General features: G+C 44.6%; 1 protein-coding gene across 3 annotated transcripts in view; it reads left to right on the top strand.

Moving 5' to 3' along the window:
• The window catches only part of GABRQ (gamma-aminobutyric acid type A receptor subunit theta), a 143,170-nt gene that overhangs the window by 106,482 nt on the left and 20,222 nt on the right, over nucleotides 1–16,466 (top strand). For all 3 annotated transcript variants that reach the window (XM_038748147.1, XM_038748149.1, XM_038748148.1), the window contains one exon: nucleotides 6,443–6,663. In XM_038748147.1, the coding sequence (XP_038604075.1) occupies nucleotides 6,443–6,663 (221 nt within the window). The remainder of the gene's footprint in view (nucleotides 1–6,442; nucleotides 6,664–16,466) is intronic.

The following is a 16,466-nucleotide window of genomic DNA, read 5'->3' as shown; positions in this document are numbered from 1 at the left end:
TAGGACAGTGCTCTGCACACAGTAAGCGCTCAATAAATATGATTGAATAAATGAATTAAGGGCTGTATGCCAGGTTCCCTGGTAGATACCAGATTATCAGATGTAATTCCTTGTCACACTTGGGAGCTCACACTCCAAGAGGGGGAATCATCATCATCAATCATCATCATCATCATCAGTGGTATTTACTGAATGCCTATTGTGTGCCGAGCATTGTACTAAGCGCTTGGGAGAGTGCAATACAACAGAGTTGGTAGACAAGTTCCTTCCCCACGATGAGTTTACAGTCTAGACACTGGCATCCTACTCCCATTTTACAGATGAGGAAATCATAGCCGAAACATGTTCAATCACTATTCTACTATTTCCTCCATCTGTAGTTCATTTTAACGTCTGTGTCCCGCCGTGGATTGTAAGCTCCTTGAGGACAGGGGTCACATCTACCAACTCTGTTGTATTGTACTTTTCCAAGCCCTTAGTACAACTCTCTGCACACAGTGCTCAATGAAAACCATTGATTGATTGATTGATTGATTGCCTGCTATCACATATCAGGCCAGGAGCAGAGCTAGGAATAGACTTTGGGTCTCCTGGCTTCCTGTCCCAAGTTGCTTCCACTAAACCACTCAATGGTATTTATCATAAAAATTATGATATTTGTTTAGCCAAGCACTGCACTGAGTGCTGGAATATATTCAAGAGAATCAGGTCGGACATAGTTCCTGGCCCACATGGGCTCACAGTCTAAATAGGAGGGAGAACAGATATTTTATTCCCATTTTACAGATGAAGAAACTGAGTCATAGAGAAGTTAAGGAACTTGCCCAATGTCACACAGCAGGCAAGTGGAACAGCCAGGATTCAAGCCAGGTCTCTGAATCACTCCCGGTTTCCTATTCTGGCTCTTCTTACTGGCCAGACTCCAGGTTTAAACCTCCAAGAAGTATATTTCCCCTCTGGGGCTTTCAGAAGACTCAAATCTCTGGGTAAGATGGGGCATTCTCCAGGGTAGAAGTAGTCTATTACCCTGGCATTGCTTCCCTTCTTTACCTAGATTTCCCTCTGGCCGGGAGAATGCCCACATCCCTTTTGCTCCTTTGTTCTGGTAAACTTCAAACCTTGGGCTTGTTTCCCATGCCAGGATCACACACCTCAGGGAAGATCCTACTCATAGACCGCCCCCCCCCCCCCCCCACCTCCCCTAACTGCAGATCTTTCCCCATGTCCTGGGGACCAGGGACTGATGCTTTCTGGAATTATGCTCCGGGCTGGTAATGGGGGATGCAAGTTGGAGCTATTCTCTGCTCTACTCCGTCCCCGGGCTGGGATCAAGCTTGTAGCTTGTGTGAAGAATGAGCAATAGGACTGAGCTGGGGGCTCCCCAGGTGTCCCCGGGGCTGCTCGACTGAGAGGGGCTGCTTAGGCATGCAACCCGTATGGCAGCCTTCCATCTCCTCTTCGTGAGCCAGGGAGAGTGAGGAGGAGAAGGGGAGGGAAGATGGGGGAAGTCGCTCTGGAAGGAAAGGCAGGGAACCAGGCAGGCAGGAGAGGGGAGCTGCCAGTACAGGAGGAACCTGTCAGTCTGCAAGGTACACAGAAAGGGCAGGGACATAGGGGGATTTCTGAAGGAAATAGGCAGGCGGGAAATCTATCCAGAAGGCTCAGGGCTTAGCTTGATTCTAGAAGAGGAGCAGGTGGAGGATGTGGAAACAAGCACTGAAGGGGGTCTTAGTGGAGGAAAGCAGGGAGGATGGGGAGGGGGATCATCATATTGAGGAGCAACGTGGCCTAGTGGAAAGAGAATGAGCCTGGGAATCAGAGGACCTGGGTTCTAATCCCGGTTTTTCCAGTTACCTGTTTTGTGACCTTGGACAAGTTACTTTGCTCCTCTGCACCTCAGTTTTCTCATCAGTAAAATGGGGATTCCATGCCTGTTCTCCCTCCTACTTAGACAGTCAACCCCATGTAGGGAAAGGGACTGTGCTCTACTTGACTAATGTGTATCTACCCCAGTTCTTAGTACAGTGCTTGACGCATAGTTTTAGAACTATAATGATGATGATGATGATTATGATAAATAATAATGAAGATGATAATAATAATAAAGTCCAGGGGAGATTAACCCCCCCACACACAAATACAGAGGCTTACACATGTAAACACACCATCACATATGTAGGCAGGGATTGTCTCTCTTTACTACTGTATTGTACTTTCCAAGCACATAGTACCATGCTCTGCCTACAGTAAGCACCCAATAAACATGATTGAATGAATGAATAAATGAGTATATAGATATATATGTGCCCATATTCATGTGTTCTCCTATGCAAGGGTGTTCACTCACACACACTCTCTCTCTCACACACACATACACACACACACACACACACATACACACACTCTCCTAACATTTATTAGAGGGATTTCCTCCAATCAGCTTAATCAGGTCAGGGAATTTCCATTATTGTCTTTCCCAGAACCAGTGATGTTGGCATCCTAGCCAGCTGGCTTCTTCTCTAATGGGAATTGACACCGAACAATGGTTTCCCCCTATCCCGCCCATTCCCCAGTCTCTCACCACCTGCATCTTTTGGGAGTGAGGATTTCTCCCATGGCTGACTCTGCTCAGAGGTCCTTCGGACAACTTGTTACATACCGACACAAATTTGTCCTCACTCTGCACACGTAGAAGCACACAGGAGTGTTCACATGCTCACACATACATACACACTCACACACACACACACTTGCACATAATGATCTTTCTGATAGTCCAAATGATGGCTGACATTTATTGCCAGGTGGCACACTGAAGACTAATGTTTTGGGGCATTCAGTGTCCATTTAGGCAAAAGAATAATAATAATAATAATAATAATAATAATAATAATAATAATGGCATTTATTAAGCACTTACTATGTGCAAAGCACTGTCCTAAGCACTGGGGGGATACAAGGTGATATAGAATGAGTCCAGAAGTCACAAGGTGGCCAATTTTTCTGTTGATTGAATGACAGCAGAATAATTTGGGGAAGAAGGAGAAGAAATCAAGAATATCAACTAATGACTAGGCTGGTTCTCCCTGACCCTTAGCTACTGTTCAGTTAGGCACTTTTGGGGCAGCATTAAATCTTTCAGGACACAAGAGACCGTGTCTATGAAGTTGTCCTTTATCTACATTTAAAACATACACATACATTTATATGTAAATACACATTTATATGTGCCTTCATAAACATTTAAATACATGCCTTTATATATATTTTAAATACCACTGATTGATTGATTGATCTACTGATTGTCCTTTATGTTTGGCGATGGCGGTTCCAATGGTGGGATCCAAGTCGACATGTTTGTCACTTTCGGCGCCTGTTGTTGTTTTAGCTTCACCTTGCTCATTGCACCACTTTTATGGAGCTGCAACAGAGGTAGTACTTTCTGAATTGATGGGCGTATTTTTTTAATGGTATCTCAAGTCGTATTATGTGTCAAACACTGTTTTATGCTCTGGGGTCCATACAAGTAAATTAGGTTGGACACAGTCACTGTCCCATAAGGAGCTCACAGTCTAAGTAGGAGTGTTCTCCTAAGTGTTGAGAAGCAGCGTGGCTCAGTGGAAAGAGCACGGGCTTGGGAGTCAGAGGTCATGGGTTCAAATCCTGGCTCTGCCAATTCTCAGCTGGATGACTTTAAGCAAGTCACTTAACTACTCTGTGCCTCAGTTCCCTCACCTGTAAAATGGGGATGAAGACTGTGAGCCCCACGTGGAATAATCTGATCACCTTGTATCCTCCCCAGCACTTAGAACAGTGCTTTGTACATAGTAAGCGCTTAACAAATGCCATCATCATCATCATCATCATTCTCCCAGAGAGCTCGGCCACTTGGAATTGAGTAACTGGTTGGGTGGAGAGAATGTGGAGAAGATGGCCTCAAGAGTAGGATTTGAGATTTTAAAGCTTGGAATATTCATCCTCAGTGCAGTGTGGAAAACTTCCCACCCCTTCCTAGAATTCAGACTTCCTTGATGGCTGTAGCTTTGGTAGACAGGCTACCTTTGGCAGGAGCTGTATCTGTGTAGTGGCTGAACTCTGCAAGAGGGAGGGATGCATGTGCTCCGTTTGATTATTTTTCTTCCACTCTTCCTGACAGCCCCATCCTCTGTTCTCTGGACGAGCAGCCCTTCACTCCCTCAGTCTCACTGCGTCTCCTGAAGAGAGCAGTGACTCCACAGCACTGGAAGTGCGCCTGGTGCCTCTGAACTTGGTGTACAAGCGCACACAACACCGACAGAGATGGGGGCAGACTGGGTTGAGTCTGAGGGACGGCGGTGGGGGGAGAGGCATTGGAGAGGGAGAGGAAGGGAAATGGAGAGAGGGAACAAAGAGGGCAGACAGAAAAAGTACAGGAGAGACAGAGACAGAATGCTGCAGAGACAGTTTTTACGAACCCCAAGCACTGAACACCAGACAGACCATCTCCTTTTGTAAATGACAATGGTGATTATCTGGTGAGGCAGAATCTCTTACCACCTAAAGATAGAAGAAAAAGGAGCCGAGGACTATACAGCTCTGAAAGGACTGGCTAGAAGATGAACATGGAGACAAATGAACAAGTGTTAATATCCTCACAAAAGTAGCCACTGCCTCAGGCTCAAGGAGACTGATCATTTACTGAGTTACAGTGGAGAGTACCAAGTCTTGCTGCAGCCAGAAACATTGACTTTTAACCCCTAAGGGGGTCATATTTATGTCCTGATCAAATCACAAATGAAGTGACTTTTGTGGTTCAGCGGTCCCTGGTGGTATATCCCAATCGAGATCATTCAGGGGGCTTATATATCTTTGTTCGAAAGGAGGGGGCTAGTCTGTGCTAACAGAGATGTGTTTTAAAGGCAGTGTTCCCATGAACTCTGGCAGGCTGGAGAGGGAGGAGTTAAAGGATTCCAGGTCTGGTGAGAAGCCAGGAGAACTAAGCTGCCTTTCTACTGCCCCCTGTCACTCTTCCCTTTCCCATCCATCAAAGTTTGGGCAAGAAATGGTCCTGTCTACCCAGAGAAACTAATGGAAGGTTGAAAACTTTTTATGCTTCCTGATGTCCCTCACATTAGCTAGCTAACGGTAGCGAGATTGGATTCTACCAAGTTGGGGTACAGTTCAGCAGAAAGCACTAGGTAAAGCAGTGAGGGTATTTTTCTCCAGAAGATTGTTTTTGAAGCCCACTTGATTACATCTGCTGCCTGCGAATACCAGATCTGTCCCTCTCCCTCCACTAGCCTGCTTGGTATTTGGATACAGCCATGGTGGGAGGGAAGGGGTGAAGGGAGTGGCAAGGAAGATGTGAGAGTTGAGAACTAGCAATGTCCAAAACACAGTTTCATTTAGATGACACAGATGAAGGATTGCAGTGGCATGAGAGGCCAAATTAGTGGCACATAATCTAAAAGTGTGAATACCACCTGTCTGGAGGAATCCCTGATGTCAATTTATAGCTTAATATTATAAGGACCCTCTTCAGATTAGGGCAAAGTAAAGGAAACTCTAAAGAAGAATTCCTATTGAAAGAATGCTTGCCCTGTGTGGACCCAGTCAATCAATTGATCAATCAATTATATTTATTGAGTGCTTACTATGTGCAGAGCACTGTACTAAGTGCTTGGGTGAGTCAGTGCAATAGAACTAGTAGTCACATTCCCTTCCCATAACGAGCTTATGGTCTAGAGGGGGATACAGACATTAATATGAATAAATAGGTAATTTATAGTATATAATTTAAAGATAACATTCTTAAGTGCTGGGGGTTGGTGGTGGGGAGAGAATCACATTTCCAAAGGTTGCATTTTGAAGTCACAGCCCCCAGTTCAACCTTTGGGACCGGAGTTTCAAAAGAAGTCATGTTGAAGTGCTTTAGGTGACAATCAGGTTCTGTAGTGGGTAGAATTAATAAAAATGGCATTTATTAGGCGCTTACTATGTGCAAAGCACTGTTCTAAGTGCTGAATAATAATGATGGCATTTGTTAAGCACTTACTATGTGCAAAGCACTGTTCTAAGCTCTGGGGAGGATACAAGGTGATCAGATGTGGGGCTCACATCCCCATTTTACAGATGAGGTAACTGAGGCACAGAGAAGTTAAGTGACTTGCCCAAAATCACACAGTGAACAATTGGTGGAGCCGAGATTTGAACCCATGACCTCTGACTCCCAAGCCCGGGCTCTTGCCACTGAGCCACACTCCAAGTACCCAAAGTACGTTCCCAGGGATAGGCCAACAATTTTCTCCTGCCAGGTGATCTATTGTAAGAACAGGCAGCCCCAGATCTACTACAACCAGGTTAAAATCTTGTGTACCCTAGGGCATCTCTGGACAAATTGGAAATCGGAGACCCTTGTTTTGAGTTTTCTGGATGGTGATTAGCCTTGCTTTTCCTGTTTCAGGACTACACCATCACCATGTATTTCCAGCAGAGCTGGCGAGACAAACGCCTGGCCTATAATGACATCGCGTTGAACTTGACCCTGGACAACCGTGTGGCTGACCAGCTGTGGCTCCCTGACACTTACTTCCTCAATGACAAGAAGTCCTTCTTGCATGGAGTGACAGTGAAGAACCGTATGATCCGACTCCATCCGGATGGAACCGTGCTATATGGCCTCAGGTGAGTCCCCTTTGCTACCAGGCTGGTAACCTCCTAGCCCCATGCCTAGCTAGCTAAGGACAGCCGGGACAGTATGGAAGCTTAGGGTGTTCACATGATTCATTTCTGAAGAATTCTGATGATAATAATGTCACATGCCAAGCACCGTGCTAAGAGCTGGGGTAGATAGAGAGGCGGCATGGCCTAGAAGAAAGAAAGCAGGACTGTGAGTCAGGAGACCTGAGTTTTAAACCCAGCTCCATCCCTTGCCTGCTGTGTAACCTTAAGTCACTTAACATCTCTGGACCTCAGTTTCCTAATGTGTAAAATGGGGATTAAATACCTGTCCCTTCCCCAAATTTATACTGTGAGCTCTATGTGGGACAAGGATCAGATCAGATCTGATTGCAGTAGGTTCCCCCTGATTGTTTAGTGCAGTGCTTGACTCATAGGAAGCACTTAAAAATGTTATTATTATTACTATTATTATTATTATTATTATTATTATTATTATTACTCAGTACAATCAGATCAAACACAATCCCCATCCCACATGAGGTTTTCAATCTAAGGGATAGAAAGGAGTGGGCTTGAGGGTCTGGGGGAGACAGACATACAGAGACAGACAGAGACAGAAACAGAGGCACAGAGAGAAAGAGAGGAAGAGGCAGAGAGAGTGAAAATCTGAGAGGGAGGGAGAGGCAGCGAACAATAGGGGAATGGGACATAAGAAAGTCCATAACCTCCCCAACTTCTAACCAGCCATTTCCTGAGAAACAGACTTTGGGCTATTGCCATACCAGCCTGGAAACACTTTTCACTGGAGAATAGATTTATTGAAAGATTTATTTATTGAAAGATTTATTGAAAGTCAAACTGGATTGATTAGCAAGATAGACTCCTCTCCTATTCATAGACAGTGGGTTGGACTCAAACATTGGATATCATCACTCTATTTTCAGTTCTAAAACTGACTGATTCATTTGGGGACTATTCGAATGGCCACTGCGCTTTTGATTCTGAAGCTCCCTCCATGTCATGATTTGGAATATAGTGAATTTCCTGAGATTTTGGGTGTCTGGAGATCTTGGAGGGAAAATGGAGTGTAAAACTTAAAATTTTCCTGCTGTCTGTCATGCCTGATCCTGTTACTATTTTCCTGATCAACTGGTTATCTTATGGGATTGTATTCTATTTGGAAGTTACTATCTTCTCCTTCAGTGGAGTCCTCTCTTCTCCATTCAATACCTGTAATGGCTTCAGGGTAAGCTAAGCTCTATCCCTCCCCAAGGTGTTGAGAGAACTGGTGCATTGATTTCTGAATATGGTGTTGGAACGGGCTTTTTAGAGAAGTAGAGCTCCTGGTGGGGAAGTTAGAGCAAGATTTTCTCATATCTCTGCCTCAAACAGAGAGTTTCGGCATTCACTTCAGCTCACTCTTTCCTGCTCAGCCCAGCTAGGTTTTGTAGGATTTTCTGGTCATGGTTTTTGGGCAGCTTGGAGGGAGATCTGAATGCTGCCCCTGAAAACTGGAATTTGTGCTTTAAAAGAAAAAAGAATCCTGTTCTATCTCCTGTTTCCTATTGATTCCCAAGCCATTTTTGCAAGCAACCGAAGATCTGGTGTTGATGTAAACATCGCCTTGGCTGGAGCTCATCCTCTCTCCTTGCATTTTATCCTGCCGCGTGGCCATTCAGTCTGACTGCTGACTTGCTGACATCTCAATCATTTCCATGGCAATGTCACAAACACAGGATTATGGCTTCACTGCAGGGGCTGGCAGGAGGCGAAGCCCGGCTGAGGGAGGAGGAGGGGCGTCCGCTTTCGGTACATTGCAAGGGAAATATTAGAGGGAATTCAAAAACGGGTTGCTCAAGACAGCTGCTATGGTGTGTAGCTGAGATCCCTCATCTCCTAAGGCCTCACTCTGATGATGATGATGATGATGATAAAGAAGAAAATAATTATAATAATCATGGTATTCATTAGTGTTTGTTATGTGTTCTATTTATTTTATTTTATTTTGCTAATATGTTTTGTTTTGTTTTCTGTCTCCCCCTTCTAGACTGTGAGCCCACTGTTGGGTAGGGACTATCTCTATATGTTGCCAACTTGTACTTCCCAAGTGCTTAGTACAGTAATCTGCACACAGTAAGGGCTCAATCAATACAATTGAATGAATGAATGAATGAAAAGGTCACCCCTTCCCAAGGGGTGGCAGCTCCAGAATCCAGAAACCCTAAGCTTGACCCAGGAAAGGAGCAATTTTAAGGGCATAGCTACTGCAGCAGTAGATGTTTGTACATATTTACTATTCTATTTATTTTATTTTGTTAATATGTTTTGTTTTATTTTGTTAATACATTTTGTTTTGTTGTCTGTCTCCCCCTTCTAGACTGTGAGCCCGCTGTTGGGTAGGGACCGTCTCTATATGTTGCCAACTTGTACTTCCCAAGTGCTTAGTACAGTGCTCTGCACACAGTAAGTGCTCAATAAATACGATTGAATGAATGAATGTGCCCTTGCAACTTGGATTTGCATGCTTTATTTACTCCACCCTCAGCCCCACAGCACTTATGAACCTAGCTATAATTTATTTGTTCATATTAATGTCTGTCTAGACTGTAAGCTCCTTGTGGGTAGGAACTGTGCCTATCAACTCTGTTGTATTGTACTCTCCCGAGCGCTTAGTACATTGCTCTGCACACAGTAATTATTCAATAAATACTGTTGATTGATTGATGTGCCGTGTGTTCAGGTAGATGCAATATAAGCAGGTCAGATACAGTCCCTGCCCCACAAGGGGCTCTCGGTTTAAGAGGGAGGGAAAACAGGTAGTGTCTCCCTTTTGCAGATGAGGGAACTGAGGCACAGAGAACTTAAGTAACTTACCCAAGGTCACACTGCAGGCAAGTGCTGGAGCCAGGAATATTACCCATGTCTTCGGGCTTCCAGTCCCTTGCTCTTTCCACTGGGCAAACCTGTTTCTCTGAGAAGAAGAGCAACCTGACTTTGGCTGTCATCCAAAATCGGGACAAAATGAATTTGTCCCTCATTTTGGCAGGGCTGTCCTAAGACTCTGTTACTCCTGTCTCAGAACTTAACACCTCTGTCCTTTCTCCTCAACCTTCTACATAAAGCTTTACCTTTTATTGTGTGTGGGGCTCCTCAGTGGTGGCAGCAAAGTCAGAGACAAATAGGGATTGTAAGAATGGATTGTGCTCCTGCTTCCAAGTATTATAGTAATATTACTAATCATGTTATTTATTAAGCATACTGTAATAAGTACTGGGGTAGAGACAAAATAATCAGGGCTGGCACAGTCCCTGCCGCACATAGGGCTCTCAGTCTAAGGGGGAGGGAGAATAGGTATTTCATCCTCACTTTATAGATGGGGAAACTAAGGAAGACGGAAGCTAAATGACTTGTCCAAGGTCATAATAAATCAATCAGTCATATTTATTGAGCACTTACCATGTACAGAGCATTGTACTAAGTGCTTGGGAGAGCACAGTATAGCAGAGTTGGTAGAGATGTTCCCTGCACATACAAAACAGATGAGTGCCGGAGCCGGGATTAGAACCAGGGTCTGGACTCTTTCCACTAGACCGTGCTACCACTTCAAGTGTGCTACCACTTCAAGTGTTTCCCTCCATGAACATCCACTCCCCACCCTCCCTCACATCCATTTCCACTCAACTGCTTCCGCAGATCCTGGAAGAATGACCTTAGTGGAAAGAAGGAGTGCTGTTGGGTAGGGACCATCTCTATATGCAGCCGATCTGTACTTCTCAAGTGCTTAGCCCAGTGCTCTGCACACAGTAGGCGCTCAATAAATACGATTGAATGAATGAATAATACCAGACAGCACCGGAGTCACTTACTTTCCATGCCCTCTCTCCTCTCAGTGGGTGAAGCCACCCCAAATGTGCTCATGAATGTGAGACACTTGCCATGCCCTTGGTGTGGCTATGATGTCTGCTCCTGGGGAGGGCAGGTGTGCTTCGTTGTCCTGAATTTGAGAGCCCAGTTCTCTTCCATTCAAAACTTCTGCAGAGAAGAATGAGATAGAAGGGAATTTTAATTTCAGCCTACCTCAGAGAAGATCCTAGTAGGGGAAATTGAGGACTCTGACAAATGTGTGGCCTACTTTTGGAAGGCTCCTCCATGCCTATGTGTCCCTGGGTCAATAGGAAGGAACAGTTTCTCCCCCACATCTGCTGGAAACAGGCCAGAGATGTCTATCACAGGAAGTGAGCACAGATGAGTTGTTAAAGAAGCAACCAGAATACCCCAAAATCCTGGATCCTTATCCTGGGAATAACCAAGAGGGAACTGATTTAGAAGGGGCCTTGAAGCTTTCACGAAACAGACCATCCCCCTGTACAGTTAACTTTCCTCTATTCAAAGTCACTTGTTCTCCAAGAATGGGGGCGGATCATCGGGCACAGTGATCGCACAGGGGGCCTAGATCGCTCTGGAATGCTGCCAGAAGAAGGATTGAGATGTTGAGGGCTGTAATTGGGCCACTTAACTCTTCCACCTGTTTATATGTATATATGTTTGTACATATTTATTACTCTATTTTACTTGTACATATCTATTCTATTTATTTTATTTTGTTAATATGTTTGGTTTTGTTCTCTGTCTCCTCCTTCTAGACTGTGAGCCCACTGTTGGGTAGGGACTGTCTCTATACGTTGCCAACTTGTACTTCCCAAGTGCTTAGTACAGTGCTCTGCACACAGTAAGCGCTCAATAAATACGATTGATTGATTGATTGATTGATTCCACCTAGCTCTCTCTCTTCTGCTGAGCTCTGAAGAGGCCCTGTTCTGTCCATCCCAGACCTGATGCAGGGGACCGACCCCCTGGGGTCTGGCTGACTTAGCCCCAACCCTTTCAGCAGGCCTGTTATTCCTAAAGGTCAGTGCCTTAAAGCCAGAAACCGTCCACTGGAAATGATCTATAAAGAAGCATCAAATCAGGTTTCTCTCTGGTCCAGTATGGAGTGATTCCATGTCTCAAGTCAGTCTCAGTCTCAGATAAGTGTCTCAGTCTCAAGTCAAGTCAACCGGGTTGACTCCCTTGCTGATCTCCTAGACACCCTGGTAAGCCATTAGTTTTGGAATTCCCTGGAATAGTAATCATAATCATAATAATTTTGGTATTTGTTAAACATTCTTTCTATGTTCCTGGGGTAGAAACAATGCAAGTAGATCAAACGCTGTCCCTGTCCCACATGGGATTCACAGTCTAAGGGAAAGGAAATCAGGTAAACTCATTGTGGGCAGTGAATATGTCTGTTTCTTGTTGTACTGTACTCTCCCAAGCACTTAGTAAAGTTCTCTGCACGCAGTAAGCATTCAACTGACTGACTGACAGGTATCTTATCCCCATTTTAGAGATGAGGAAACAGGTACAGCAAAGTTAAGGGATTTGTCCAAGATCACCCAGCAAGCAAATGATAGACCTGGGATTAGAACTCAGGTTCCCTGACCCCCAGGCCTGGGGTCTTCCCTTTAGGGTATGCTGTAACCAGCTGGGGAGCAGAACCTGGGCATCTGAGCTGGTTGCCGTTGAGTGCCAATCAGTTCGTACCTTGTGAGTGGAATTTGGCCAGGACTTGGACTCCAGATTTATTCCGGCAGAAGGTCAGTAAAGAACTCACTATAGTCTGAAAAGGGGCGGTCTGTCCCAGAATTAACGGAGGAGAGTTTGAGGTTTGTAGGCCAAAGGGGACCATGTGACAGGGTGGCTTTATCGGAGCAGGCTACATGCAATGTAATATTCACTCTCTTCCAGGGTAGGAAGTAGGCTAAGGTGCCATGCGTTTTTGTTTTTTTATCCAAGTTGCCGTATTTGTCCCTTCACTTCCATTTATATTCAGGATTGTCTATTTGCTCCCTGTTTCTCATCTCCTCCTAACTACCCTGAGCTTCTGAAGTTAATAATAATAATGTTGATGATGGTATTTATTAAGCACTATATGTCCAGTCCTAGCCTAAATGTGGGTTAGAGATTAGAAAGGCAGATCAGATAGTCCCTGTTCCCCAAAGGGGCTAGTGGTCAGAAGTGCTTTTTTTCTTTTATCCTCAATTCACAGATGAAGATACTGAGGCACAGAGAGATTAAGTGACTAGCTCACAGCCACAACTGCAGACAAGTGTCAGAGCTGGGGCCAGAACTTGGGTCCCTTGACTCTCAGTCCTGTGCCCTTTCCACCAGACCACATGCTGCACTGGAGTTGGGTGTCTGTCTTTTTCTCTCTCTGCCCTTCCCTCGTCTTCCCTAAACTGTTGAAATAGTGTCCAAAAATGTTTGCTTTTTTCAAAGGGTGAGTAAAATGTGGATTAGAAGCAAACAGTGGACCTTTTTGTTCATTCTTTTTGTCTTGTGGGATAGAAGCTCCAATCTGACCCATTTCTGCCCAATATAAATTTAGCATCTGGTTGGAAAAAAATTCTAGGATGCCACACATCTTAATATGCAAGCCAGCTAATGTCAAGGATTTTGACGCTAGCACCGTGTTTGTCATACTTAGAAGTATTCAGAAGTGTTTGGTGAGGCTAATGTAGACAGCGTGATTTTTCTGTGAGACTGTGCTTTCCCACCTGCCTCCTAATTGGCCCAATATTCTGTCTGATTGACAACTGCTACTCCAGGGTGCTGACAGGCCTGGGTTTGCTCTGAAAGTCTTGTTGGTAAGACCTGATGTGCATGCTTATGAGCCGGGGGTAGGAGACATGTGGTGCAGAAGCTCCATTTCAATCAACCAATCATATTTTTTGAACACTTTTGTGTACAGAGCACCATACTAAGCTCTTGGGAGTGTATAATACAACAGAGTCGATAGACGTTCCCTGCCCACAATGAGTTTATAATCTAGAGGAGGGTTTACAATCTAGAACTCTTTTATTTTAATTTACTGTGCTACCCTTCTAATTAGCTCTGAGTGGCTTATTTGCTTTCTTCAAGCAAGGGAGGAACTTCTCTGAGCCAGTTAGAACAGGGTCATGGCTAATGAAAGTAAAGGAGTTCCCTTGAACTGCATGGAGACAGGCTGCTATTCTAGTAAGCCAGGTGACATGGGACTGGTTGTTCTACGTATACCACCATTATTATTACACTCCTTCCTTGCTCTGCCACCAGCCTTTGTGGACACCGGGATCTGCCACGAAGACTTCCAGGGTAGCATAGATTGGGACAAACTGAGCTTATCCCAAATATAGGTTTCTGCCAGGACTGTCCCAGAGGCAGGGCTAGTGTTTGATTCTCAACTGTGCACTCTTTCCTAGAGCTTAGTACAGTGCTCTATACTCAGTGAAGACTTAATACTTTGACTTCTTGTCTTTCTCTTCCTCCTTCTGCTCTTCCTTTCCCACCACCACCTCCTCCTTCTCCTTCCCCTCCTCCACCTCCTCCTCCTCCTCCTAGCAAGTGTTTTCAAAAATCGTTGGTGCTGCTGCCAAAACAATCCTCATTAACATTAAGCTTGCCCATGCCCATTTGAGCCCCAAATGGATTTCCCTTTTGAAAAATGAATTTTTAGAAAATGACTTAGCCCCATGCCGACTTGACAGCTGTTTGTATTTTCTTATCTCCCCTGTTCTGAGCACCATGAGGACAGGGCTGTTAGCAAAGGAACAAGGATGGATGTGGAGGGGCATCCGTTGGCATCCATTTTAGCTCACTAGGTGAATGACTGGCCAGGTATTGAGAATGAGAAGGCCACCACAGCAGTCGTGCAGGGAAGAAGGTCTAGAGACACTCAGAAGTGGGAATAGCTGCTCTAGGTGCAGCACTTAAGTCAGAGTCAGGGAAACAAGCTACGCAAGACCATGGGGGCATTTATTGGGTGAAATGTTAGGTGCCTCGGGAAGGAACTTCTCCTTAGAAGGAAGCTCGAGAGCTAAAATCAAAGCATCTGATCAGCTAAGAAGGGACTGGGAGGTTGAAAACGGCAGAGGGAACCACTTGAACACGAACGTTTTCAATGGGGATTTCAGGCTCTCTCACATCCGAGATATTACACAATCATGCTAAATAAAAATGAAGATGTTGTTAATAAATAAATTGCTGGGAGGAGGACTGGGGGAAGACCAGCATACACTCTGGGCAAGTAAGAGTAATTGTACACAATTCACATGTTCTATAAATACACACATGCTCATGCACAGATACAGGGAAAAATTTCAATTAAAATACAGAAAAGTGGTTCACTGTTTAGAGGCAGATTTGGTCGCTCAGAAAATTTCTCAGAACTGACTGGAAATTTTAAGATTGATCCCTCACACTCAGATTGTTCCCCAGCCTGCAGATTCTTCCCCGTTAAATCTGCCAAACCACAGAAATCACCATCGTTAAAACAACCCTCCTAAGCCACCACCTCTTCAAGGGAGCCTGCCATAAATAGTTCACAACAGCCCAGTCATGTCAACACAACATATACCTCAATGTGTACAGAAACGCTCTAGGCACGTCAGTCCCCTCCTCAAAAATCTCCAGTGGTTGCCTGTCAACCTACGAATCAAGCAAAAACTCCTCACTCTCGGCTTCAAGGCTCTCCATCCCCTCGCCCCCTCCTACCTCACCTCCTTTCTCTCCTTCTCCAGCCCAGCCCGCACCCTCTGCTCCTCTGCCGCTAACCTCCTCACTGGGCCTCGTTCTCGCCTGTCCTGTCATCAACCCCCTACCCACATCCTGACCCTGGTCTGGAATGCCCTCCCTCCACACCTCCGCCAAACTAGCTCTCTTCCTCCCTTCAAAGCCCTACTGAGAGCTCACCTCCTCCAGGAGGCCTTCCCAGACTGAGCCCCCTTTTTCCTCTCCTCCTCCCCTCCCCATCACCCCCCCTCACCCTACAGCACTTGTATATATTTGTACATATTTATTACTGTATTTATTTTACTTGTACATATTTACTACTCTATTTATTTTATTAATGATTTGCATATAGCTATGATTCTATTTATTCTGATGGTTTTGACACCTGTCTACATGTTTTGTCTTGTTAACTGTCTCCCCCTTCCAGACTGTGAGCCTGTTGTTAGGTAGGGACCATCCCTATATGTTGCCGACTTGTATTTCTCAAGCACTTAGTACAGTGCTCTACACACAGTAAGCACTCAATAAATACGATTGATTAAATGGATGAATGAATGAATTTAATTTTATTCCCAGACTCAACATTTATGCATGCATGCAGTTTCATTCATTTATATATTTATTTGAAAAGTATTTATTAGTGTTCATCATCACCAATGATATTTATTGAGTGCTTACTGTATGCAGAGCACTGAATTAAGCATTTGGGAAAATACAGTACAACAGTGTTGGTATACAGTTTCTATGCCCACAACAAGCTTACAGCCTAGAGGAATGATTTCATCCTCATATTTCTGCTCTATCCTTGTTCTTCCACCTCCTGCCCCTATTTGTAAATTATTCTTTTGGTTTCCTCTTCAAACTGTAAACTACTAGAGGAAAGGGTACACATGTCTTGATTGCCTTATACTCTCCCAAGCACTCACTGTAGTGATTAGCACTAGTGAATACCATTGCCTGATTAAGAATTCTGACCTGAATGAGTTATTTAACCCAAAGAAACTACTCTGGCTCTAAGAAGGGCTTCTTAACCCCACTAGAACTCCCTCTCCCAAAGGAAAATTGCTGAGAATTATAGACAGTCACTCTGTCCTAAAAGGAGACTATTGGCTTGGAATTTGACCCAGTGAATATACAAAAAATGTTGTCTAACAGCTAAAGCAGCTAGGAAGACTGTAGTTTTCAATGAATGCAAAAGAGAAAATTGTAAATGGCCT

Source organism: Tachyglossus aculeatus, chromosome 6 (assembly GCF_015852505.1).
Source record: "Tachyglossus aculeatus isolate mTacAcu1 chromosome 6, mTacAcu1.pri, whole genome shotgun sequence".
NCBI lineage: Eukaryota > Metazoa > Chordata > Mammalia > Monotremata > Tachyglossidae > Tachyglossus > Tachyglossus aculeatus.
Note: the sequence above shows the minus strand (reverse complement) of the source record. Positions and strands in the feature narration are given on the sequence as shown.